Source organism: Jaculus jaculus, chromosome 1 (assembly GCF_020740685.1).
Source record: "Jaculus jaculus isolate mJacJac1 chromosome 1, mJacJac1.mat.Y.cur, whole genome shotgun sequence".
NCBI lineage: Eukaryota > Metazoa > Chordata > Mammalia > Rodentia > Dipodidae > Jaculus > Jaculus jaculus.
The window spans coordinates 193,565,632-193,593,370 of record NC_059102.1 but is presented as its reverse complement, the minus strand read 5'-3'; the positions used below and the strand labels follow the sequence as shown (position 1 = coordinate 193,593,370).

The following is a 27,739-nucleotide window of genomic DNA, read 5'->3' as shown; positions in this document are numbered from 1 at the left end:
AAGACAAAAATCTAAGGTATGAGGACTTCTGGCCAAGATGGCGACCACCTAGCTGCACTCCAGATACAAGGGGGGAAAAAAAAGGCAAGTATTCAATGGAAATTAGGTCCTTTTGCAAGAGGGAGGGCATAGACTGGGGAGAAACAGGGAAGCACATAGCCTCGCACCACACGACCCCCGTACCCTGCTGCAACCTGCCGAATCCCGGCGCTACCCAAGGTGCCTGGTGCCCAAGGGGCCCTGCGCAAATGGAGCCCCACGTGCCCCGGCTGACCCGCACCCCCCGTGGCCCCCCACGCCCCGATGCACCCCAAGCTCCATGTGCCCCAAGTCCCGGCATGCCCCATCCTCGCAAGTGCCCCAAGCCTGCCCCACATGCCCCCCCACACCCCCTGCACCCTGATGCACCCCCCACACCCTGGCCAGGGAGCCTGGTGCCCTGGCATGCCCCACGCCCACCCCCCATGTGCCCTGCGCCCCCCTGTGAGCCCCACTCGCCCCATACACCCCATCCCACCCTGAGCCCCCAGAGGTCCCCTCGCCCGCCGCACGCCCCCACGCCCCATGTGCCCCCTGCGCGCCCCATGCCCAGCGAGGCTGTGCTCTGATCAGGCACCCACCAGCCACGCCTGCCAGCCTGCTGCACTGAAGCTGTGACCTCCTACCTCCGCCCTTGTTCTCTGATCCTGCTAGTTGACCAGCAACATGGTGTTCGGTTCGCAGGCCCGCGGGGGCACCACTGCCATGAGTAGGTGGCTGCCAGATCCCCTGCTGCTGTGCTCACATCACTTGCCCACGGTCAGCCTCTGCTGTGTCCTGATCCTGTACCCACATCAGCTGCCTCTGAACTACAATTGCACATGCAATGAGCCCAGTCCCATAGCAAAGGCCATACAAGTCCACACTGAGTCATTAGCACCAGCGCAGGTGCCATCCCCTACCTGTACATCACCACCCATCCCCCAATCCCCTGAGGCGGGAGAGCTCAGACTGTTTGCAGGTCCCAGTGTTCCCAGCCAGAGTTTGGACAGCTTCAGGGCTTGCTACCTCAGTCCCCTTTTAAGCTCGAAGGCAGGCAGCTTAGGTGTATTACTGGGTGAGAATTCAGGCAACTTTGGCGCCCCCGTAAGGCAATAGATAGGCGGCTTTGGCAAGAGAGAGCAAAAACCCAGGCTGCTTGCAACTGCCCCAGGCTGCCATGGATTCTCATTAAGCTTGATCCCAGGCTGCTCCACCCACCTACCTGCCCATACACTGACATGGGTAGACTGCAGAGCAAAAGAAATAAGGTGAAAAATAAAATGCAAGAAAATCCATACAGATCACCCAGTCCAACAAGGATTACATCTAACCAAAACATAGAAGAGTGTTTAGGATCAAAACATCAAGTGGAAGCAATGAGCAAAGGCAACCCTGACAACCTACTGCTAGAACTGGCAGGAAAGCTACAAAGGACAGATAATCGTGTGGATGATACCATCACTAAGCTAGAGCAATATGATAAGACACTGGAAGGAATTCAAGCTAAGAGAGTTGAGGGAGAGTGAAAAAAAAAAAGAGGACCTTAAATATCACCTGGCCACACTAAATGAAAACATAAAGAAATGCAAGGATGATTTCCAAGAATCATCAAGAATATCAGAAAATGAGATGAAAAGTGAGCTGGACAAAGTGATGGAAGTGATACATAGGAAAGTAGTAGAAAATACAAACATAATTGAACAAGTCCAAAACTCGCTAGAAGATCTCAAGAATAGAGTTAGCGAAATGGAAGATAGAAATTCTGATCTGGAAGACAGGATGGAAGAAACAGTTCGAGAGTCCAAAAATTTCAGTAAGTTCAAAAGTTCCTGTGAACAGAACATGAGAGAATTGTGGGATACACTTAAACGTCCTAATATCAGAATCATTGGAATACTAGAAGGAGAAGAATTTCAGTCCAAAGGCATTGAGAACTTATTTAACACAATATTTCAAGAAAACTTCCCCCGTCTCATAAAAGAAAGGATCATCAAGACACAAGAAGCAAACAGAACTCCTAACCGACTAGACCAAAGGAGAAACTCCCTAAGACCTATTATCATTAAGACTCTAAACATTGACACCAACGAAAAAATCCTAAAAGCAGCGGGGGAAAAACAGCACACCACTTTCAAAGGAAACCCCATCAGAATTACTTCAGACTTCTCAATGGAAACCCTGAAAGCTAGAAGGGCCTGGAATGAAATTCTCCAAACTCTAAGAAAATATGGCTTCCAACCCAAACTACTCTACCTGGCAAAAGTCTCCCTTATAGTAGATGGTGAAAGGAAAACTTTCCATGACAAAACTCACCTTTACAATTATATGAACACAAAACCAAACCTACAGAAAGTATTTCAGGAAATTCTCCACTGAGAAGAAACAAATAACCAAACACAAATGCCTGCAGAAGCAGATCACAGCAACCAAACCCAGAGTAGACAGAAAAAAAAAAAAAAATTAAATTCCATGGAAATGCCAACACACCTCTACCACCACAACATGACAGGGATCAAATAAAATCTCACAGTCATCACCGTAAATATTAATGGCCTTGATTCACCCATCAAGAGACACAAGCTAACAGAGTGGATCAAAAAATTAGACCCCTCAATCTGCTACCTTCAAGAAACCCTCCTTACCACTAAAGACAGAAACCTCCTCATGGTGAAAGGGGGGAAAACAATCTTCCAAGCAAATGGGAATAAGAAACAAGCAGGTGTGGCTATATTAATATCAGATAAAATTGACTTCAAACCAAAAACAATCAAAAAAGACAAAGAAGGCTACTTCCTACTTATAAAGGGAACAATCCATCAAGAGGATATTACAATCATAAATCTGTATGCACCAAACACAGGGCCACCACAGTTCATAAAACAAAACCTACTTGACAATAAAACAGAAATAACCACCAGCACCATCATAGCTGGGTACATTAAAACACCATTATCAGTAATAGACAAATCATCCAAACAGAAACTCAACAGGGAAGTAAAAGAGTTCAACAAAACCATAGAGCACTTAGACCTAACAGATATCTACAGAACTTTCCATCCCAAATCCAGACTACACATTCTTCTCAACAGCCCATGGAACATTCTCTAAAATAGACCATATACTGGGTCACAAAGATAGCCTCCACATATTTAGGAAAATTGACATAATTCCCTGCATGATATCAGATCATAATGCTATATTCCTAGAAATCAACAACAAAAAAACCAACAAGAACCCCAACGACAACTGGAAACTGAATAGCACACTCTTAAACAATAAATGGATAGTGGATGAAATAAAAAATGAAATTGCAAAATTCCTGGAATTGAATGACAATGAGAAAACATCATACCACAACTTATGGGACACAATGAAGGCAGTCCTCAGGGGAAAATTCATTGCACTCAATGCCTTCATAAAAAAGACAGAAAGATCCCAAATCAATAGCCTAACCATCCACCTAAAGGCATTGGAAAAACAAGAAAAATCTAACCCAAAGAGCTACAGAAGGAAAGATATAATTAAAGTCAGAGCACAAATTAATGAATTGGAAACCAAGGAAACAATTAAGGCAATTGACAAAACAAAGAGCTGGTTCATTGAAAAAATAAGCAAGATTGACAAACCTCTGGCCAATTTGATCAAGCAAAAAAAAGGAGAGACTCCATATTAACAAAATTCAAAATGAAAAAGGAGAGATCACAAGAGGCATGAGTGAAATCGGCAGAATTATCAGGAGTTATTTTGAAAACCTCTACTCCACAAAACTGGAAAATGTGGAGGAGATGGATAAATTCCTGGATGCATATCATCTACCAAAGCTAAACTCAGAGCAGATCAATCACCTCAATGAACCCACCAAACTCACGGAGATTGAAAAAGTAATAAAAAACCTCCCAAAAAAGAAGAGTCCAGGACCAGATGGATTCCCATCCGAATTTTATCAAACCTTCATGGAAGAACTCAAACCAATCTTCCTAAAACTGTGCCACACAATTGAAGAGCAGGGAAAGCTACCCAATTCCTTCAATGAAGCTAGTATCACCCTAATCCCAAAACCAGGCAGAGATGCCCCAAGAAAAGAAAACTACCAGCCTATTTCTCTAATGAACATAGATGCAAAGATCCTGAACAAAATACTCGCAAACCGAATCCAACAACACATCAAAAGCATTATCCACCTTGACCAAGTGGGATTCATCCCAGGAACACAAGGGTGTTTCAACATACAAAAATCTGTCAATGTAATACACCACATAAACAAGCTTAAACAAAAAAACCACATGATCATTTCGATAGATGCAGAAAAGGCCTTTGACAAGATACAACATCACTTCATGATCAAAACATTGGAGAGAATCGGCATGGCTGGTACACATCGTAACAAAATAAAGGCAATATACAAAGCTCCAAAGGCCCAAATAATACTTAATGGAGAGAGACTGGGGGAATTCCCATTGAGATCAGGAACAAGACAGGGATGTCCTCTCTCACCTCTGCTTTTCAATATAGTTCTGGAAGTCCTAGATCAAGCAATAAGGCAGGAGAAGGGCAAAAAAGGAATTCAATTTGGAAAGGAAGAAGTTAAGTTAGCTCTATTTGCTGATGACATGATTGTATATTGTAAAAGATCTATACAACGAAAATTTGAAAACTCTCAAAAAAGAAATTGAGGAGGACTTGAGAAGATGGGAAGACCTCCCATCTCCTGGATAGGCAGAATTAACATTGTGAATATGACAATCCTACCAATGGCAATATATAGACTTAAAGCAATTCCAAGTAAAATCCCTACAGTGTTCTTCACAGAGATAGAAAAAATGATCTCAAATTTCATATGGAAAGGCAGAAGGCCTCGAATATCCAAACATATCCTCAGCAAAAGAAATACCTCTGGTGGCATCACCATACCTGATATAAAGCTATATTCAAAAGCCATAGTAATCAAAACAGCATGGTACTGGCATAAAAACAGGAGTATATGCCAATGGAATAGACTTGAGGACCCGGATATGGGTCAAGCAATTATAGCTACTTGATATTCGACAAAGGCCCAAACAATATAGACTGGAAAAAAGATAGCATCTTCAACAAATGGTGCTGTACAAACTGGATAACCACATGCAGGAAACTAAAATTTGATCCACACATTTCACCATCCACTACACTCAAATCCATATGGATCAAAGACCTCAACATAAGACCAGAAACTCAAAAACTACTGGAAAAGAATTTAGGAAGTACTTTCCATGATATAGGAATGGAAAAAGACTTCTTGAACAAAACCCCAGTGGCTCAAGTTCTTAAACCATCACACAACGATTGGGATCATAAGAAGTTGAAGAGTTTCTTTACAGACATGCATATAATAAGCAAAGCCAATAGAATATCCACAGAATGGGAGAAAATATTTGCAGGTTATCCAACTGATAGAGGCTTTATCTCTAGAATTTACAAATAACTCAATAGTCTAAACAATAAATAGACAAATACCCCACTCACAAAATGGGGCACAGAGTTGAACAGGAAATTCACAGAGGAAGAGATATAAATGGCAAACACACACTTAAGAAAATGTTCATCATCCCTATTCATCAAAGAAATGCAAATTAAAACAACTATGAGATTCCACCTTACCCCAAGAAGGATAGCCAACATCAAAAAGTCAAATGAAAATAAATGCTGGCAAGGATGTGGAGAAGCAGGGACATTCATTCACTGTTGGTGGGAATGCAGGATGGTACAACCACTTTGGAAAACAATATGGAGACTCCTGAAACAGCTGACTATAGAAATACCAACAGACTCATTTATACCCATACTGGGCATCTACCCTAAAACCTTCAAACCAAAGGCCAGAGAGATTTGCTCAAACATGTTTGTAGCGGCTCAATTCATAATAGCTAAAAGCTGGAATCAACCCAGATGTCCATCATAGAAGAATGGATAACAAAAATGTGGTATATCTACACAATGGAATTCTATACAGCAGTAAGAAAATAAGACATAAAGAAATTTGAGGAAAAATGGTTGAACCTGGAAAAGATCATTCTCAGTGAACTTACCCAATCACAGAAAAAAAATTGACACATAGTCTCACTCATCTACAATGCCTAACCTGAATCTACCCAAGATACCTTATATACACAGCAAGCACCTCATGGACTAGACAATAGGTGGATGGGAGGGCGAGGAGGGCATCGAAGGGTGGAAAACAGTAATCTGGACCCAAATGACAATGGTACCATAAAATTCTACTTCCTAAAAGACAGACCAAATGGCTTAACCTTCACTAGACCCTTACAGGAAACTCATGAACCACAAGACACTGGAGAGGGTAGGATCAAGACTAACCTAAATCTCCTACATCTTTCCTCCCTCCCTCTTCCCCTCTCACCTCTCTCTCTCTCCTCACTAACTCTTGTATATTAGTTACATTTTTCCTCAATATCTTAGTGCTCACTGGCCTGTGACCCCCACTTCCAGCTTGGGCCAACCATCCACAATGAGCTTTTGATCAGAGAAACCTACAAGGTTTCAAAACAATGACAGACTGCTGTCAGAGTACTTGTGACCCACCAAAGGCCAGTGCTAAGAACCTATTTTTGAAGACTCCATACACATCTGACACATAAAATGAAATGACATGGCTGGAAGCCAGGAGAGAGTCAGTCCCCAGACAGTCAGCGTGTCTAGTGCCAGAAGGTGCTACATAGGCGACTGGGGGAAATGACCAAGATCTGTCCAAGCAACTCATTGTTTAACCTAATTAGCAACAAATAACCTGACGTGATGCCCACACAAGTGCAATAGTGGTACACAGCCATGGTGAGGAACCAATTGCTCTTGATTTGGCTAACTGATCCACTCAGTGGTACTAGACCCTTAGCTGGAGCTGGGAAACAAGTCAGAACCATACCAAACACAAGCCCACTCTACAATATCAAGCTACCATCAATCACGGGGTTAAGAGGGCCTACACCTATCAAATTGTCTATCAAAAAAGTAAGTGTTATCTCAATTTTCCGGGTGTTAACGTACTCTCTGTTGGAGAATCTGCTTCTCTTTTCCAGATAGATGCAGATCCTAAGAAGAGAGCTGCCCCAACATACCTCAAAAGGGGCCCAACTGAAACTAAGGACAATTGGCGAAACAAGCAAGGGTGATGTTTTCCTGTGATCCAGATACCAGCATGAAGGGGAAGGAGACCATCACAAAGAAAAATCAACTCCTACCAAATCAGAGAGCCAGAGCCTCAGAGGCCCCCAACACCTCAGCACTGAAGCAGACCAAAAATGAACCCAACATGGCTCAGGGAAATTTTGCGGAAGTGGGGGCTGAAAGAATGTCAGAGTCACATGTTGGGTCATGATTTGCAGAAACATTTATCATACCAATAACTGGGGGCTAACTCCACAATGCACGACCCATTTACATCAACAAGGAGGGTCCAATGGGAGGGGGTAGATCTCAGATGAGCCTAAGCAATGGTACAAACTGCCTGTATTTACTGAAAAGAAAACTAATAAATTAAATTTTAAAAAATCTAAGGTATGAATAATAATTTAATGTGTAAATATATTGTTTTTCCTTATGCATCTGCTGATAAATATTTTGGTTATATTCACAGCTTGGCTATGAATTCATTCTATAATGAACATGAAATGCTAATACATATTCACAATGTCAATTTCATATCTTTATAATCAATGCTCAGATGTAGAATGGATGACTCACTTGGTAATAATAGTTTTAATTTTTTGAAACAGTTTATTTACTTATTTTCAAGCAGAGGAAAAAAGGAGGGAGGGAAAAAGAAAGAAAAAGAGACATAGGGGAAAAGAGAATGGGCATGCCAGAGCCTCCAGCCACTGCAAACAAACTCTATATGCATGTGTCACTTTGTGCACCTAGCTTTATGTGGGTATTTAGGAACTAATCCAGGACATTAGGCTTTGCACACAAGTACATTAACTTCTGAGCCATCTGTCCAGCAATTGTTTTAATTTTTTGAGAAACTTCTGTATTGTTTTCTATAGCAGCTATGTCATTTTACATTCCAATAGATAATACATGATGAAACAAAGAAACACTTTGTCCAAATTCTCAACTTGTCCTCTAGGTTTTTGATAAGAAATATCTTGTTAGATGTGAGCTAATATGAACTGTATTTCCCTGTTGATTACATCATGCGCATATATGGCATAAACAAGGAAAGTATTAAATGATGAAATATTGCCAACAGAGAACAGATAGATCAACAAGACAGAAGCATCAGCAGAAACAACATCAATAAGAAAAAAGAAATTTAAAAGAACATTTAAAAATTTTCAGAAAGAACAGGCTAGCATAATACCATATAGAACATGACAGATAAACAGTTTTCAACTCAACAACAGAATTTCCATTCTTCTTTGGGGCACATGAAATATTCTACAGCCAAGATCACATATTCACTCAGAAAGCAATTCTTATCAACTTAAAAATACACTAAGAATATTTTTTTCTGATCACAAGGGAATAAAAGTAGAAATGAGTAACAGGGGAAAATGAAAAAAATATCATAAATAAATAAAATCCAAACATACTTTTGACCAACTATTAGGCAAAATATAAATTAGCAGAAAATTAAAATTATCTGAGATAAAAATGAAAAAGAATCATCCCTCTGGGATGAAAAAGCATTTATACCAAGAGGGAAGAATAGCAATAAATAACTAGATTATATAAAAAGCTATTTACATCTATGAATCTTACAATAATAAGAAGATATATTATAGCTTGTGTTAAACAGGGCAAGTATTATAGAGGAAGAATACAAGTGAACATAAATTATAAAATGGACCAACTACAAAAATAATCCACAAATTGCATTAATATTGATTTATTTTATTTTAATTTCAGAATATCATTTATAAAGGTTTGACATATTCTGACATAATCTTAACTTTAAATAAACAGGAGTAAGATCAATAAGGCAATTAGGCTTTTGTGTACACCGATTAAGCTCAGAATAAATCATAAGGGATATCAATAATGCTCTCATTTTCCCTACTACAATTTTTGTAGACACAGGTAAGGCTTCTGCACTTGTCTCATGAAAATCTTGAATTCTGATATTTAAAATTTGTGTCTTCCAAATATCTTCTGAAAGGCATAATTTATGTATGCGAGTTCCAACTATTTTAGGGTAGGATTTCATGTTAACTTAAACATATTCTGTACACAACCATCTCGTTTTCACTATTTACAATGATTTATCTGTTGAAATGTTTAGATTACATTATACCATACTCAAATAATGATAATTTTACTACCTTGAAAGTTTTAGAATATTTCACTGCTTATTTAGTTGTATCTATTGGGATCTTAAGTATACTAAGTGACATTAAATGATTGGGGTTATAAGCTACAAATGGATAATGCATTAACCAATGTATTTCCACTCTGACTTTCATGGTTGGAATGCTTCTGACAATTTATGACAACATAAAAAAATTATGATTTATTTTTTGTATACAAAGGAAAGTAGGCCATTTTCTTATGCTTAATATTTCTAAGTATCTATGTGAAGGCTATTCAAAATATGTTGAGTTATTTTGCTGAAGACTTTCTTGCATTGTGTCAGTAAGGTAACCTCTAATCTGAACTTAATTTCCAAAACTTTAAAAACATTGTGTTTTAGAAATATATGATTAGATAGCAGGAGGGAAACTATTTTCTTCAGAAACGGTGTGATAATCTACTATATTGACAGCTGTTTGCTTTATTTGTTATTTTATTAATGTGTTTGTCAGGTGGGTGATATATGCTCTATGGAACATTTCAGGACAGTCTTGAGGAGTCTGGGCTATTCTTCCACCATCTTTGAGAAAGGACCACTTATTGTTGCAAATGAGTATGAGATTAGTTGGTTTGCGAGTATCAGTTTCTACTGGTTCCACCTCCTATTGTCATAAGCCATTTAGGATCACTAATGCATGTGATACTTTGCACTTGGCTTTTTTATTTTAATTTTTTTATTGACAACTTCCATAATTGTAAACAATATCCTGTGGTAATTCCCTTCCTCCCCCCACTTTCCCCTTTGAAACTCCGCTCTCTATCATACCACCTCAGGGCATGGTACTTACACTACACTTGGCTTTATATGGGTGCTGGAGACTGAAACCTGGGCTGGCAAGTTTTGTGAGCAAGTGCTTTTAAGTGCTGAGCCATCTCCTTAACCCAGTCCTAGATAATTGATAGGTACGGTGTTTTCCTCCATAACCCTGCTGATAATAAACATGTACATAGAATATCATCTTTCTTAATTATAAATTTGGAGATATTTTTAAAAAAATAACCAAAGTAAAGAGATATGAGTGGAAAGCTGCTGTAACTCAGATCAGCTAATTAAACTTTTGTCAATTATGCATATGTTCTTTTCTTCTTGCTGAAATATTGTTGTTTGTGTTGTTTTTAATTTTGTCCCATACATTAACTTGTAATTTAGTGGACTATGATTTTGTTACTATTTTATGATAATTTGTTGTTCCTTTAACTAATAAAGCCATTAGGTACATAATTGTAAAATTACACTCAAAAGACATGGCTGTCATTTGAAACATTATAGCCTAAGAAAATACACTTTGTTTATTTTTTATTTATTTTTATTTATTTATTTGGGAGCAACAGAGAGAGAAAGGGACAGAGAGAGAGAGAGAGAGGGAGGGAGGAAGATAATGGGCACACCAGAGCCTCCAGTCACTGCAAATGAACTCCAGATGTGTACGCCCCCTTGTGCATCTGGCTAACCTGGGTCTTGGGGAATCGAGCCTTGAACCGGGGTCCTTAGGCTTCACATCAAACTCTTAACCTCTAAGCCATCTCTCCAACCCCAGAAAACACACTTTATTAAAGGAGACAATGTGACATTCCTCTTAAATGTCCATGTCCAAATAGCTCATGAAAATGCACTTTACATGTATGTGGGTCGATGTGTGTGTGGGTGTGTGTGTGTGTCTTTAGACAAAAAGGTACCAAACTATGATAAAAATTTTTTAAATGATAAACATGTACAATATTACTATTTATTTCTAAGGCAAAAATTAGAAATATAAAATAATGAATGCTACAAATGAGAGATAATAAGAGCATATAGTCCTTGGATGAAGTCTTTCAAATTTTTCCATCATATTTCAATCATTAATGACCAACTATTTCTAAAGATACATTGTATAAGTTAGAAAGAAATTCAAATAATCTCACAAAAAAAGTAAAGAGTCTTATGGGTAAGAGCAGCACAGTAGCCATGCCAAAGCAGTCTTGGGGAAGGGAGGATCAGCATAAAAACAGTAAAGTGCAATCTTCTACCAAAAAGTGAAGGTCTATTAAGAATTACCAACCTCAGCAGATAAGGTGGAAAGACACAGAATTTCTAGAAAGTAGGCAACCAGCCATAATTGGCTCCTGCTATAGCATTGGTCCACACAGCTACATAGCTCTGCCTGAGCTGCAGGAGGAGTCAGATGAAGAGATTTTCCACTCACACCAGTCTCCCCACAAAGTCAAGAAACCTTAAGACAGCATGGACCAGCTGAATGGCTATGAGGAAAGGATCACAGCTACCAGCCATGCATCTCTAGTACATCTTCAGGCACCCTCCAAAGCCTCTCCTCCCTGGACTGCCAGTGATGAAAAGAACAGAAGACCTGAGAAAGGGAACTCAACCACACAGAACCCAACACAGGTGACCACAGCAATAGTCCCACCAACCCAGCCAGTCTCACCAAGCCCACACTGCAGTAAAGAGGGAATAAAGCAGCCAGGCAACATAGGTGAAACTGAAACTATCCCAAAAGGCAATAGGGCCTACTTACATTGGGTCAGTGCCTGCCCCAAAGCCTGGTATACAGGCCTGTATTGGGAATGCTCATTCCATGTCAAGGCAGGTTATCTGTTACATGTAATTAATGGTTAGCTTTGCCATTCTTACCCAAGCTGAATTTTGTGGTTTTCCTTTGTTGCTTTCTGATTAATAGTGCCTTTGTCTTCCATCATTCTTGGAGACTGGATCTCACTTGGCCCCAGGCTAACCTGGAATCCATTACAGACCAGAAATTTCAGCCTTCAAGTTGACAAGATTAAGGGTGTGGGACAACACACACCAATAGGGACTTTGACTTTATTAAATTATCTATTTATTTTAATCCTAACTCTTACACAAATACTCCATACTCATTTTGATTGAGTGCACATATTACACAACTGAATTTTAGAATTTGCCTGTATTTTGCTCAACCTAGCCTCCTAGAATACTTGTATAGCAAGAAAACATAATACCTGAAGTGACTTTTGCGGTTACTCTGGGAATAATATAAGAGCCACACTTGGAACCTTAAGCTCTACCCTGAGGATATGTAATGTGAGATATATGATGTGGGTCCCTGGCTCCTCTGGGGCTGGCCATGGTTCCCCCGAAGGAATCCAGGCAACAATGGTAATCACATGAAAGAATCACTTTCAGGAGACAGTCTTAATCAATAGGGAAATGAGTTTATAAGCAGTTGAGGGTGGGAGAGAGGCCTAAGGGGATTGGATATACAAAATTGCTTGCTGATTCCCAATCAACATATGGGGACATACATGCCAGCACATAAGCAATGGCAAAAGGAAGGTATAGGGTACAGGGGGATGGGCTGTGAAAACGTGCTGGCTGATACCATATAAGGAGATTCCTAGGCAACTGGCCAAAGGTCGCAGGGTTATGGGCAAAGCCTAAGTCTTATCTGAATGTCCAGGTATCCCATGCTTGGAGAGGGAGTGGCCCTTCTTCCTGCTGATCTTGGGGTCCAAGATTTTGTAGGGGGTACAGGCTCACTGCAACCCCCAAGAATGGATAGATAAGCTCCCCTGTAAGTCTGTTCACTGAGATATGAGCAGCAGTTCAGGATGCTGTGACTAACCTCTTCATAGCCTGAGGCCTTTGTGTCAGACAGTTTAGACTTGCTTTAACCCAGGGCCCTGCCTATGTCTGACAATACACATCTAAGAATAATTAGATAATAGATAATTAGAATAGTAGATAATTAGATAGTAGATAATTAGAAAATCCAAGCATCAAACTAAGCCAAGATGCAAAAATCTCTACAATACAGGTACCACAAAAAAAATCAAGGCAATATAATTCCACCAAAATTGTACATCCATTAGAAATGACCTCCAGTGAGACTTATCTAGATGAAATACCTGACAAATATTTCAAAAGAATTATTATAACTGTGTTCAAAGAAATCAAAGGAGAAAACACACTCCTGAAGGAGAAAACAGGAAACCAACTTAATGAAAAAGGAGGTCAACTCAAGACATGCTTAAGGAAATAGAAATATTGAAGAAAAACCAATAAATATTAGACAGGAAAAACACAGTAAGTCACATAAAAACTCTGCAGAAAGTCTCAGCACTAGAATGTGTGAAGGAGAGAACAGAGTATCTAATGTATAAGACCAGGTGGCAGATCTAATACAGTCCAACAAAGAGAAAGAAAAACTAATAGGAAGATATGAATGGGAATTCAAGACATTTTGGACACTGTGAAGAGATCGAACATAAGAATTCAGGGTATAGTAGAAGGTCAAGACTTTTGCTCCAAAGGCATAATAGGTGTTTTCATCAGTCATAGAAGAAAAATTTCCCCAAATCAGGAAAGAGACACCAATGAAGATATTCGAAGCCTTTAGAACACCAAACAGACAAACCCAGAAAATAGCCTCCCCTCACCATATTATAATTAAAGTAGTAAACAAACAAAGTAAAGAAAATATATTGAAATTGCAAGTAGTTAGAGAAAAACATCAACTTACTTACATGGGCAAACCCTCAGGAAAACAGAAAGTTACTCAACATAGACTTTAACAGACAGAAAGACTTGGAACCATATATTCCAAGTTCTAAAAGATAACAACTGTCAACCAAGATTTTTTATCCAGAAAATCTATTCATCAAAATTGACAGAGAAATAAGGATATTCCACAACAAAAATAGGCTAAAGGAATATATGTGCACTAATCCAGCTCTACAGAAAATACTTGGAGGGATCCTTCATGCTGAAGACGAAGGAAAGTACACACATGAAGAAACATGAAAAAAAAAATACTTGAATAACACTTAATACAAAACACTAAAAAAGAAAAAAGAAAAACAAAAAAACAAGAATAGCTATAAAAGAAAAAGGGCAAGAATAAATACGGACCTGCCAATAATAACTTTTAATATCAATGGCCTCAATGCCCCAACCAAAAGACACAGGATTACAGATTGGATTAAATGGTAGGATCCTTCTGTTTGTTGCCTCCAAGAAACTTACCTCACTGTAAAAGATAGACACTGTCTTAGTGTAAAAGAATGGAAAATGATATTTCAAGCAAATGGGCCTAGAAAACAAGCAAGTGTTTTTATCCTAATATTTGATAGGAAAGACTTAAAACCAATATTACTTAGGAAAGATAATGAAGGTCACTTTATGTTTATTAAATGAACAATTCAACAGGAAGACATTGTAATTCTAACATATCTACACCTAAGATGGGTGCTCCAAATTTCATCAAACAATCACTATTAGACTTAAGGTCACAGGTAACACAAAACACAAATGTAGTTTGTGACTTCAATATCCCATTCTCATCAACTGACAGATCATCATCATGGCAAAGAAAGTAAACAGAGAGATATCTGGGTTAATGATGTCATAGAAGAAATGGGACTAACATATATCTACAGAGGATTCCATCCAAATGCTGCAGAGTACACATTCTTTTCAGCAGCACATAGAACATTCTCTAAAATAGACCATATAATAGGTCACAAAGCAAAACTTAACAAATACAGGAAAATTGAAAATTCCTTGTACTCTCTCTGATCACAGTGGGATTAAACCATAAATCCACAACAAGAAAAACTATAGAGCGTACAAACAATCATAGAAATTAAACAATACACTACTAAATGGTGAATGGGTCATGAATAAATCAAGAAGGAAATCAAAACATTCACAGAGTCAAATGATAAAGACAACAGAACATATCAAAATTTGGGCATAATGAAGAATTGAATTTGCCCTTTGGCTTTGTAGGGAAGTGTCTGAACTGCTAAGGCATCTCTAGCCCAAAAATAACTTTTGTATGAATATTCTGTCTAACTTGATCTTTGATTCTGTTCTTGTATGCCCCCTTTGTATACATGTTTTATAAGTTTTGATTAAAATTTAGTGGGTATTTGCTTCATTGTGGGATTCCTCTCCACTCTCCTCATTTTTTAAAATTTTTATTAATGATTTCCATGATTATAAAAAAAATCCCATGGTAATTCCCCCACCACACACACACACTTTCCTCTTTGAAATTCCATTCTTCATCATATTACCTCCCCATCTCAATCATTGTACTTACATATATACAATACCAAGCAATTCAGTACCCTCCTCCCTTCCTTTTTTTTTTTTTTTTTTGAGGCATGGGTTTTGCACAACTTTATTATGATCTAATAATGTTTTCACTTAAGTAACTGGCTCTATTTTATGAAAGAGTGCAAATTAAGATGGATGGGAAATTATCCTTCCGACATCACAAGGTTTAAGACATCAAGTCTTATGCATCTGTAACCAGAACCCAGCACTGTCCAGGGCAGAGAAGACACAGAGTGTAAATGTCTGAGCCCTGCATGGGGTGCAGTCTCTTAAGAGAGCACAGATTCTAGGAGCAATAGGTGGTAAGATCGTCAATTCACCTATGACCTTCTAGATTCCCTCTAGTTATCTAGAATACCCAAGAGTATCTATTCTTTTTTATTTCACACAGAAAATTCTAGACTTTCCTCCATACATACCTCTGAGAATGGCTACTGGACTTGAGCATGTTAAAAAAAAAGGGGGGGTTGGGGAAGAACACCTTGCTGATCTGATGGCATAAGTGGGTGTGGGAGTCCCTACAGGAGGATGAGGTGACAACACTGAAGATGACTGTGGCCGTGAAGTTGTCTGGGTTTACCTAGCGGGTTCATCAGTTAGATGTCCAAAAATACTAAATACTTGTACCATTTTATGAGAGAACACCTAAGAGGAACTTAAAAATATATATATCTATTTAAAGCCATATGGAAGGCTGGAGAGATGACGTAGTGGTTAAGGATTTTCCTACAAAGCCTAAGGACCCAGGCTTGAGTGCCCAGTACCCACATAACCCAAATGCATAAAGTAGCACATGCGTCTGGAGTCGTTTGCAGTGGCTAGAGGCCATTGCAGGCCCATTCTCTCCTTCCCTCTCTCTCTCCCCCAAATGAATAAATAAAATATGTTTAAAAAGAAAGAAACAGCTGTATGAAAACCTACTTTTGGACAATGGTGCACTCAGAAGCCTTAAATGGTTACTAGAAAAATTTCAGTGCCAGAGATGGGATCCCTTCCAGTGAGTTGTTGGCAAGAGAAGTCCCTGATGTCCCCAAAACATTACAGGCTATTGCCAAAGCTCTTAGTCTCCCACCAGGAATAAATGGTAAGACCCTATTGTTGAAGACTCCATATGCTTGGGCTGCAAGGTCACTGAGAAACTCTGCTGGAACTGAGCTGAACACCTCCTCCCTGTAGACCAGCTGACAGAAGCCTGGAAAAAGCTACACTGCATGCAGCTCTATGGGAGAGAAAGAACTCATCAGTGCAGATAAACAACAGTGGGCACTGCAAGCCTTACATTTTGCCAGCAAGGCCAAATGAGCCAACAGATGCAATAGTGGTGTGTCTATTATGGGGGAAACCAACTACTCTCTAATTTGATTGGAAGCCCTCTCCAAAGGACAGAATGCATGTGTGATCAAACTGTTATATATAGAAACAATACACACACAAATAAATTAATGGGTGTGTAAGGGAGAAATCTCAACTTTGTAGATTGTGCCTAGATCACTATGGTATCAGCAATTCATGTGTCTTAGCTTCCCAAATGCTGAGGTTACAGGTGAGCTCCCATGACCCACTGGTTTTTATTTCTTTTTCTTTTTTCTCTTTTCTTAATTTTTAAATTTTTATTAACATTTTCCATGATTATAAAAAAATATCCCATGGTAATTCCCTCCCTCCCCCCTGACACTTTCCCCTTTGAAATTGCATTCTACATCATATTACCTCCCCATCTCAATCATTGTAATTACATATATACAATATCAACCTATTAAATACCCTCCTCCCTTCGTTTCTCTTCCCTTTATGTTTCCTTTTTAACTTACTGGCCTCTGCTACCAAGTATTTTCCTTCTCAGGCAGAAGCCCAATCATCTGTGGCTAGGATCCACAAATGAGAGAGAACATGTGGCGCTTGGCTTTCTGGGCCTGGGTTACCACACTTAGTATAATCCTTTCCAGGTCCATCTATTTTTCTGCAAATTTCATAACTTCATTTTTCTTTACTGCTGAGTAGAACTCCATTGTATAAATGTGCTACATCTTCATTATCCACTCATCAGTTGAGGGACATCTGGGCTGGTTCCATTTCCCAGCTCTTATAAATTGAGCAGCAATAAACATGGTTGAGCACGTACTTCTAAGGAAATGAGATGATTCCTTTGGATATATGCCTAGGAATGCTATAGCTGGGTCATATGGTAGATCAATCTTTAGCTGTTTTAGGAACTTCCACACTGTTTTCCACAATGGCTGGACCAGATTGCATTCCCACCAGCAGTGTAGAAGGGTTCCTCTTTTTCCACATCCCCGCCAACATTTATGATCATTTGTCTTCATGATGGTGGCCAATCTGACAGGAATGAGATGGAATCTCAATGTAGTTTTAATCTGCATTTCCCTGATGACTAGTGACATAGAACATTTTTTTAGATGCTTATATGCCATTTGTATTTCTTCCTTTGAGAATGCTCTATTTGGCTCCATAGCCCATTTTTTAATTGGCTTGTTTGATTCCTTATTATTTAACTTTTTGAGTTATTTGTATATCCTAGATATTAATCCTCTATAAGACATATAGCTGGTGAAGATTTTTTCCCATTCTGTAGGATGCCTCTTTGCTTTTTTCACTGTGTCCTTTGCAGTGCAAAATCTTTGTAATTTCATGAGGTCCCAGTGATTAATCTGTGGTTTTATTGCCTGAGCAATTGGGGTTGTATTCGGAAAGTCTTTGCCAAGACCAATATGTTGAAGAGTTTCCCGTATTTTTCCTCTAGCAGTTTCAGAGTTTCAGGTCTGATGTTAAGGTCTTTAATCCATTTGGACTTAATTCTTGTGCATGGAGAGAGAGAAGAATCTATTTTCATCCTTCTGCAGATATATATACAGTTTTCCCAACACAATTTGCTGAAGAGGCTCTGCAGTGCAGGATCGGGACTTCTGAGGCATGTGGCCACATGTACTAAGCAGCTACCAGGTTCCTTGATTCTTGGGCCTGCAACTACTATTGAACTACCATAAGCTAATCCAATAAATTCCCTCTTTAAAATAATTCATTCTAGCAGTTCTGTTCCTCTGGAGAATCCTGACTAATACAGTGAGTAAATTCTGTAGCTGAAGCATGTAGGTGATTTTGCCTCCGCCTTCATATACCTTGTGAAAGAGGGACGACGAATATTAAGTGATGCAAGACCATCTCTAGAGGGGGAAACAAGTGACAGCCAACATAAGTTCTCAATGTGTGAATGAAATGAAAGAAATGGAAGTAAAATAGTGTTCCTTTGTTTTTCTGAATGAAAAACTTTGTCATTAGGAAAGTGTCATACAGGAGTTCTTAAAAGATGATGTTATTCATAAAAGTGTTTTTTCATATAAGCATAGAAATAAAGGAAAGGATGAAAAATGGAACAGTATAAAACAGTGAGAGTACTGAATCATACAAATTTAAATTGAATATATCAATTATAATTATATAGCAAAAGTAACTAATCATGATAAGTAGAAATAAAATGTCTCAAAGCTTTTATATTTTCTTTGAAAAGTGTTCAATAACCATTATGATTTGACTGTAACATCAAGGATATTAGTAGAAGTGAATTTTTTTTCATAGATAAAATACTACAGTTGATTATTTATGATTCATATTGAATTATAATTTTACAATAAAAGAAAAATTTTGCTAAAAAATAAGTTACTCAGTGGTAAAATATGTATTCCAGAAGTCCCTGTGTGAAAGGGCTCCTGTTACCATCCATGAAAACACATTCTTGTTCTTATCTTCCCTCTCCATTTTTTTCTATGGTTCATACAGTTTTCTCTCAAAATGTGACCTCAGTAAAGATCTTGAATAAGAATACTCATTACAAGGGCCAGAGGGATGGCTTACCAGTTAAGGCATTTGCCTGCATAGCCACAGGACCCAGGTTTGGTTCCCCAGGACCCACGTTAGCCAGATGCACAAGGTGGCACATGTGTCTGGAATTCGTTTGCAGTGGCTGGAGGCCCTATTGCACCCATTCTCTCTCTCCCTCCCTTTCCCTCTGTCAAATAAATAAATAAAAATAAAATATTAAAAAAAGAAAAAAGAATACTCAACACAAGATTCAATTCTAGAAATCAGAGTGAGCAATATATAGGTGATATTGTATCATTTCCACCAGAAATTTATTTTGAGAAGATAATAACTTCAAATAGTTCAGACATTTCTATTACCACCTTGTAGCTAATTTTTCTTTTGATTGGCTCAGAAGCTTAAATTTCACAATGAAAAAAACTTGAATTCACCATGAAAACTGCAATTACACTGTCCTCTTTTCCTGAGTTTTTTAGTTAAATATAATTGGATTTTCTTACCTTAAATTGTACTCTGTCCAAACCTGAGAAGTCAAACTAACATGCTTCTTTAAACAAGTATCATAATGAATAAAGTACTTAAATATGTGATTTTATATGGAAAAAATAAGTGAAATATGTTTATTATAAAGTAATAAAAGCTGAAACCATCAAAACTATGTAGAGAAATACTCAAATATACACCCGGAAGAAAAATAAAAGCTTTATAGTAAAGATTTATCCAGTTGACATAGAGGCATTTGGTTAAGAAGAAGGAAAATATTAAATGGCAACCTTGACATCATATGTTGTTGGCAAAGGGCCAGTCTGTGCATCTGAATTGCAGAATGAAGTGTGACACCTAAGCTTTGCTGAATATAGCATTGTCATCAGATTTTCAGATGTATATGGTGTTATGTATGTTAAACGGTATTCAGCCTTCTGTGGATATATAATTCCAAAGAATAGCTGCAGATATTCTCCTAAAAATGAGTGCTTTAAAAAGTGTGAAACATTAGACATAATACACTTGTGAAATTATTTCTTGTAATCATTATCAAAAAATCTTAGGAAAAGAAACATAATAAGGAATAAAATAAGATGCATTTTAAATATTGCTAGTTAAAGCTTATTTTGATGTGACAATGCTTATATTTCATGTAGAACTTGAAATATTTTTCAAAAAGTTGGAAGAAGTTTTTATTTATCTCATTTGTCATATTAAAATAGGTATATTTTGAAGTTCCAGTCAAGATGGTGTCCACCTAACCATGCTACATGTCCCCAGGAAGGAAAGGCAGGGCATTAAGTGTTCACTTGGTCTTTGAGGAGAGAGCAATCTTTAATATATTTCCAGTGGGATGGCACATAGGGGAAAAAGGGAATTGGCTGATTCCCTCAATCTTGGGTATACCACCAGTCCCCAATTCACCCAGGCAGCTGCCCCAGCCATAGTCCCATACTCAGGCTACTCCTGATCTTACTGCATGAAAAGTGACCTAGGCCACCACAGTTCCAATTGCCTCACTGCACAGAGGCCATTATCTGGCTATCCCCACCCATGGACTACCTCAGACCAGCTCCATCCACCAGCCTGCACTAGCTCAGGCTCAATCATTCCATCTGCCTCTGCCCACCCCGCACATGGGGGCCCATGCCACCGATTTGCCCATGCAAGCTCAGCCCAATCCACCCAACTGCCCGCTTGCTGGTCCAGCTACCCATCCATGCACAAGCTCAGGCCCGTTCCACCAGCCCACTCGTGAGCTCAGGCTTGCTCTGCCCATCCACCTGTGCCAGCTCAGACCTAATCCCCATCTATGCTTTGCAGGCACACAGTCTCAAGCCACACTGGTGACCTTCCCATCTGCCCACTGGGCCACTTTGGCCACCAACCCGTGCATGAGCTCAGGTCCATTCCATCTGCCCACTCATGAGCTCATGTCTGCCCTGCCCACCTGTGCAAGCTCAGGCCCAATCCCCACCATCTGTCTGCTGCCTGTGTGAGCTCAGGCTGATCCATCCACCCATGTGTGAGCTCAGGAGTGTTCAACCTGTCTGCTTGCCTGTGTGTGAGCTCAGAACCTCTCCCCCAAGAGGCACCACTTCCCCTGCCCATTGAGACCACAGTCCTACTCTCCCTGCCCATACACTGTGATGGGCAGACCACAGTGCAAAAGAAATAACATCAAAAATCAAATGCAAATAAATCCAGTAAGATCACCCAGTCCTATAATGAATGTCTCTAATGAAAACATAAGATCAGAACATCAAAATGAAGCTATGACCAATGAAACCCTAACCAAGCTACTGGGAGAACTTGCAGAAAAAACAGCAAAGGACCAATAATCATGTAGATGCTGCCATCACTAGACTAGACCTAATAGATAAGAAAATGGATGTAGTTCAAAGACAGTTAAGAGATATGAAGGAGAGTGAAAAAGAAGGGGACCTCAAAAATCAGCTGGTGATGCTAAATGAAGACATAAATGCAAGGATGAATTCCAAGAGCATCAAGATAATGAGAAAAAGTTATGAAAAGGGAACTTGACAGAGGGATGGAAATTATACATAGAAAACTAGTAGAACATGCAAACTTCATTGAACAGGCCCAAAACACTTCAGAAGCTCTCAAAAATAGAGTCAGCCATGTGGAGGATAGAAACTCCAATCTGGAAGACAAGACAGAAGAAACAGTTCCAGAGTTCAAAAGTTTCAATAAGTTCAAATATTTATCTGACTAGAACATGAGGGAATTGTGGGATACCCTTAAATGTCCTAACATTCAGATCATGGGAATTCCAAAAGAAAGGCCCATCAAGATACAATAAGGTAACAGAACTCCAAACAGATTGGACCAAAGGAGAAACTCTCCAAGACTTATTTTCATTAAGACTAAACATTTACACCAAAGAGAAAATCCTAAAAGCAGCTAGGGAAAAACAGCACATCACTTTTACAGGCAACCCCATCAGAATTACTACATATTTCTCAATGGAAACCTTAAAATCCAGAAGGGCCTGGAGTGGAACACTGCAAATTCTAAGAACCTATGGTTTCCAACCCAAACTACTTCACTCAGCAAAAATATCCCTCATAAAAGATGGTGAAAGAAAAACTTTCCATGATAAAACTTAGCTTTACAATTATATGAAAACAAAGCCAAACTCAAGGGGACACTCCATCAAGAGGATATCTTGATCATAAATCTTTATGCACCAAACACAAGCACACCACAGTTCATAAAACAAAACCTATTTGACAATAAAATAGAAATAACCATCAACACCATCATAGTTAGGGACAATACATCATTATCAGTAATAGATAGATCATTCAAACAGAAACTCAGCAGGGAAGTAACAGAGCTCAACAAAACCATAGATCATTTAGACCTAGTACACATCTACAGAAAATCCCATCCCAAATCCACAGACTATACATTCTTCTCAGCAGCCCATGAAACATTCTCTAAAATAGATCATATACTAGGTCACAAAGCCTGCCTCCATATATTTAGGAAGATTTAAATAATACACTGCATGATATCAGATAACAATGCTATATTGCTAGAAATTAAAAAAAAAAAAAAGACCCACCAAGAATCCCATCAGCTCCTGGAAACTGAACAGCACACAATAAAAAAATTAATGGATAATGGACGAAATTAAAACTGAAATTGTGAAATTTCAATAAATGAATGGCAATGACAACACAGCATACCAAAACTTATGGGACACAATGAAGGCAGTCCTCAGGGAAAAACTCTTAGCACTACATGTCTTCATAACAAAGACTGAGAGATCCCAAATCAATAACCTAACCATCCACCTAAAGGCACTGGAAAAGCAAGAAGAAGCCAACCCAAAAAGCTCCAGATGGAAAAATATAATTAAGATCAGAGCAGAAATTAATGAATTGAAAACTAAGAAAACAATTAAGAAAATTGATGAAACAAAGAGCTGGTTCTTTGAAAACATAAACAATATTGACAAACTCTATCCAATTTGAATAAGCGAAAAAAAAAAGAGATGTTTCAATGTAACAAAATTAAAAATGAAAAAGTAGAGATCACAATAGATGTAAGTGAAATTGGGAGAATCATCTAATCCACAAAATTGGATAATATGGAGGAAATGGATAAACTCCTGTACACATACCATTTACCAAAGCTAAAGTCAGACAGATTAATCTCCTAAACAAAGCTATCACACTCATCAAGATTGAAAAATAATAAAAAAAATCCTCCCCAAAAACAAGAGTCCAGGACCAGATGGTTTCTCAGCTGAATTCTATCAAACCTTCATGGAAGAACTCAAATCAATCTTCCTCATACTGTGCCACATATTTGGAGAACAGGGAAAGCTACTCAACTCCTCTTATGAAGCTAGTATCACCCTAATTCCAAAACCAGGCAGAGATGCCACAAGAAAAGAAAACTACCAGCCTATTTCCCTGATGAACTTATATGCAAAGATCTGGAACAAAATCTTCACAAACCAAATCCAACAACACATCAAAAACAATATCCACATTGATCAAGTGGGATTCATCCAAGGAAAGCAGGGGTAGTTCAACATACAGAAATCTGTCAAAGTAATACACCACATAAACAAGGTTAAGCACAAAAACCACATGATTATTTCAATAGACGCAGAAAAGGCCTTTGACAAAATACAACATCGCTTCATGATCAAAACATTGGAGAGAATTGGCATGTTCGCTTCCTATAATAAAGGCTATACCAAAGCTCCTAAAGCCCCAAAAATACTTAATGGAGAGAGACTGGAAGAATTCCCACTGAGGTCAGGAACAAGACTGGGTGTCTACTCTCACCTCTTCGATTTAATATAGTACTGGAAGTCCTAGCTCAAGTAACAATTCACAAGAAAGAGATAAAAGGGTTACAATTTAGAAAGGAAGAAGTCAAGCTAGCTCTATTTGCAGGTAACATGATTCGATATGGAAAAGGCCCGAGAGACTCCATCCCAAAATGCTTGAAGGTGATTAACTAATATAGTAAAGTAGCAGGATACAAAATCAATGCACCAAAATCAGTAGCCTTTTAATATGCAAATGCAAAGATACATAGAAAGAAATAAGGAACATTGTCCCATATTCAACATCAACAAAAAATAAAAATAAAAATACCTTGGAATAACATTAACCAAGAATGTAAAATATGTATACAATGAAAACTTAAACACACTCAAAAAAGTAATTGAGGAGGACTTGAGAAAAGGAAACAGCCTTCCATGCTTCTAGATAGGCAGAATTAACATTGCAAAAATGGCAATCCTACCAAAGGCTGTATAGAGATTTAATGCAATTACAATTAAAATTCCAACAGTGTTCTTCATAGAGATAGAAAAAATGATCTCATATGGAAAGGCAGAATAACTAGGATATTCAAGCATATCCTCAGCAAAAGAAATACCTCTGGAGGCATCACAATACCAGATCTTAAGCGATATTACAAAGCCATAGTAATAAAAACAGCATGGTACTGGCATAAAAGCAGGAGTATAGACCAGTGGAATAGAATCAAGGACCCAGACATTGGGTAAAGCAATTATAGCTACTTAATAATTGACAAAGTCCCTAATAATACAGGCAGGAACAAAGACAGCATCTTTTTTTTTTAATTTTTATTAGCTTTTTTCATGATTATAAAAAAAAAAATCCCATGTTAATTCCCTCCCTCCCCCCCACACTTTCTCCTTTGAAATTCCATTCTCCATCATATTACCTCCCCATCACAATCATTGTACTTACATATATACAATATCAACAAAAGACAGCATCTTCAACAAATAGTGCTGTACAAACTGGATAACCATATGCATGAAATTGAAACTTGATCCATACATCTCGCCATGCACAACACTCACGTCCAAAAGGATCAAAGACTTCAATATAATACTGGAAACTTGGCTACTAGTGGAAGAAAATAGGAGGAACTTTCTATGATATAGGAATGGTAAAATACTTCCTGAACAAAACCTCAGTAGCACCAGATCTTAAACAATCATTCAACCAATGGGATCACACAAAGCTGAATAGTTTTTTCACAGACAAACATACAATAAGCAAAGCCAATAGATTACCCACAGAATGGAAGAAAATATATGATGAATATCCAACTGAGAGAGACCTAATCTCTAGAATCTACAAAAAACTCAAAAACCTTAACAATAGAAAGTCAAACTACTCATTCACAAAATGGGGCAAAGAACTGCACAGGCAGTTCTCAGATAAAGAAATACAAATGGCAAAATTACACTTAGGAAAATTTTCATCATCCCTAATCATCAGAGAAATGCAAATTAAGATAACTGTGAGATTCCACCTTACCCAAGTTAGGATAGCAAACATCAAAAAAATCAAATGAAAGCTGGTTGTGGGGGCACACATCTTTAATCCCAGCACTTGGGAGGCAGAGGTAGGAGGACCACCATGAGTTCCAAGGCCTACCTAACACTACAGAGTGATTTCTAGGTCAGCCTGAGCCAGTGTGAGACCTTAATGCAAAATAAACAAAATAAATAAATTAAATTAAATTAAATAAATGCTGGTGAGGATGTGGAGAAATAGGAACCCTCATCCATTGTTGGTGGGAATGTAAGATGGTACAACCACTTTTGAAAGCAATATGGAGACTCCTAAAAGAGCTGACTAAAGAGTTACCAACAGACCCAGTTATTCCCTTACTAGGCATGTACCCTAAAACCTCCAAGACTCAGCCCAAAGAGATCTGCTCAACCATGTTTATAGTGGCTGGAAGCTGGAACAGGCTCAGACCCCAGACAGTCAGCCTGTCTAATGCCAGAAGGTGCTACATGGTGACTGGGGGAAAATGACCAATATCTGTTCAAGCAAGTCATGGTCTAACCTATTTAGCAGCATACTTGTCAGGATGCTCACACAAGTTCAATAGTGGCACACAGCCATGGTGGAAAACCAACTGCTCTTGTTTTGGCTAACTGAACCACTCAGTGGAATGGAACCCACAGCTGGAGATGAGAAACAAGTCAGAACCATATCCAAACATGAGCCCACTCTCCATTATCAAGCCACCACCAATCGTGGGCTACAAGAGGGCCTATACCTACTAAATTCTCTCTTAAGTAATAATGGTTATCCCATTTTTCTGGTGCTAACTTTACTCTCCGTTGGAGAATCTGCTTCTCTTTCCTTTTTTTTTAATATTTATTTATTTGAGAGCAACAGACACAGAGAGAAAGACAGATAGAGGGGGAGAGAGAGAATGGGCGCACCAGGGCTTCTAGCCTCTGCAAACGAACTCCAGATGCGTGTGCCCCCTTGTGCATCTGGCTAACGTGGGACCTGGGGAACCAAGCCTCGAACCGGGGTCCTTAGGCTTCATAGGCAAGCGCTTAACTGCTAAGCCATCTCTCCAGCCTTGCTTCTCTTTTTCACATAGACACAGATTCTAAGGAGATAACCACCTCATCACACCTCAAAGGACCCCAGCTCAAGCTAAGAATAATTGGCAAAACAAGCAAAGGTGCTGTTTTCTTGGTGAACTTGGTACCAGCACAAGGGTGAAGGGGAGCGACACAGAGAACAATCAACTCCTACCCAATCAGATATCCAGAGACACAGAGGCTCCCAAGACCTCATCACTGAAGCAGACCCAAAATGAACCTAACATGATTCAGGAAAATTTGTTGAACAGGGTGCAAGGAATGTCAGAGGCACAGGTTGGATCCTACCCATAATTGAGGGCTAGCTCCACAATGCATGGCCCATATACCCCAACCAGGAGGGGTTGGGGGAGGGGGGAGGACAGGGAGGAGGCTAACAATGGTACCAACTTGACTGTATTCACTGAGTAGAAAATTAATTTAAAAATTAAAAAATAAAATAGGTATATTTTGATATAGAAAATGAAATTCTGAAATAAATATACATATAAAATAACTAAATAAAGCTGGTAACATGCATATTGCCAACCTGCCTTTTATTTTGAGATGGAGACACTTATAGTCTATTTTCCTAGCTATTTTAACTCATATAACATATTGTTGCTTACTATATTATTCATTTTTTAAAAAATTTTTATTTATTTATTTGAGAGCGATAGACATAGAGAGAAAGACAAAGAGAAGGAGAGAGAGAGAATGGGCGCACCAGGGCTTCCAGCCTCTGCAAACGAACTCCAGACGCATGCGCCCCCTTGTGCATCTGGCTAACGTGGGACCTGGGGGACCGAGCCTTGAACCGGGGTCCTTAGGCTTCACAGGCAAGCACTTAACCGCTAAGCCATCTCTCCAGCCCTATATTATTCATTTTATACACTGAATTTAATGAACTTAACTTTTGAATCCTTATCCTAAATTTAACAAAGAATTGATAAAAATGAACTTGAGAAAGATAAATTATGAATTATTGAGTTTAGTTAAGGATAAATTATGACCTGTGAGGCTTACTTGGG

At 38.7% G+C, this 27,739-nt stretch overlaps 1 protein-coding gene across 1 annotated transcript in view; it reads right to left on the bottom strand.

The window, feature by feature from the left end:
- The window catches only part of LOC101611973 (disintegrin and metalloproteinase domain-containing protein 29), a 177,377-nt gene that overhangs the window by 36,942 nt on the left and 112,696 nt on the right, over nt 1–27,739 (bottom strand). The window contains exon 4 of the mRNA XM_004657072.2: nt 11,999–12,099. Within this exon, the coding sequence (XP_004657129.2) occupies nt 11,999–12,099 (101 nt within the window). The remainder of the gene's footprint in view (nt 1–11,998; nt 12,100–27,739) is intronic.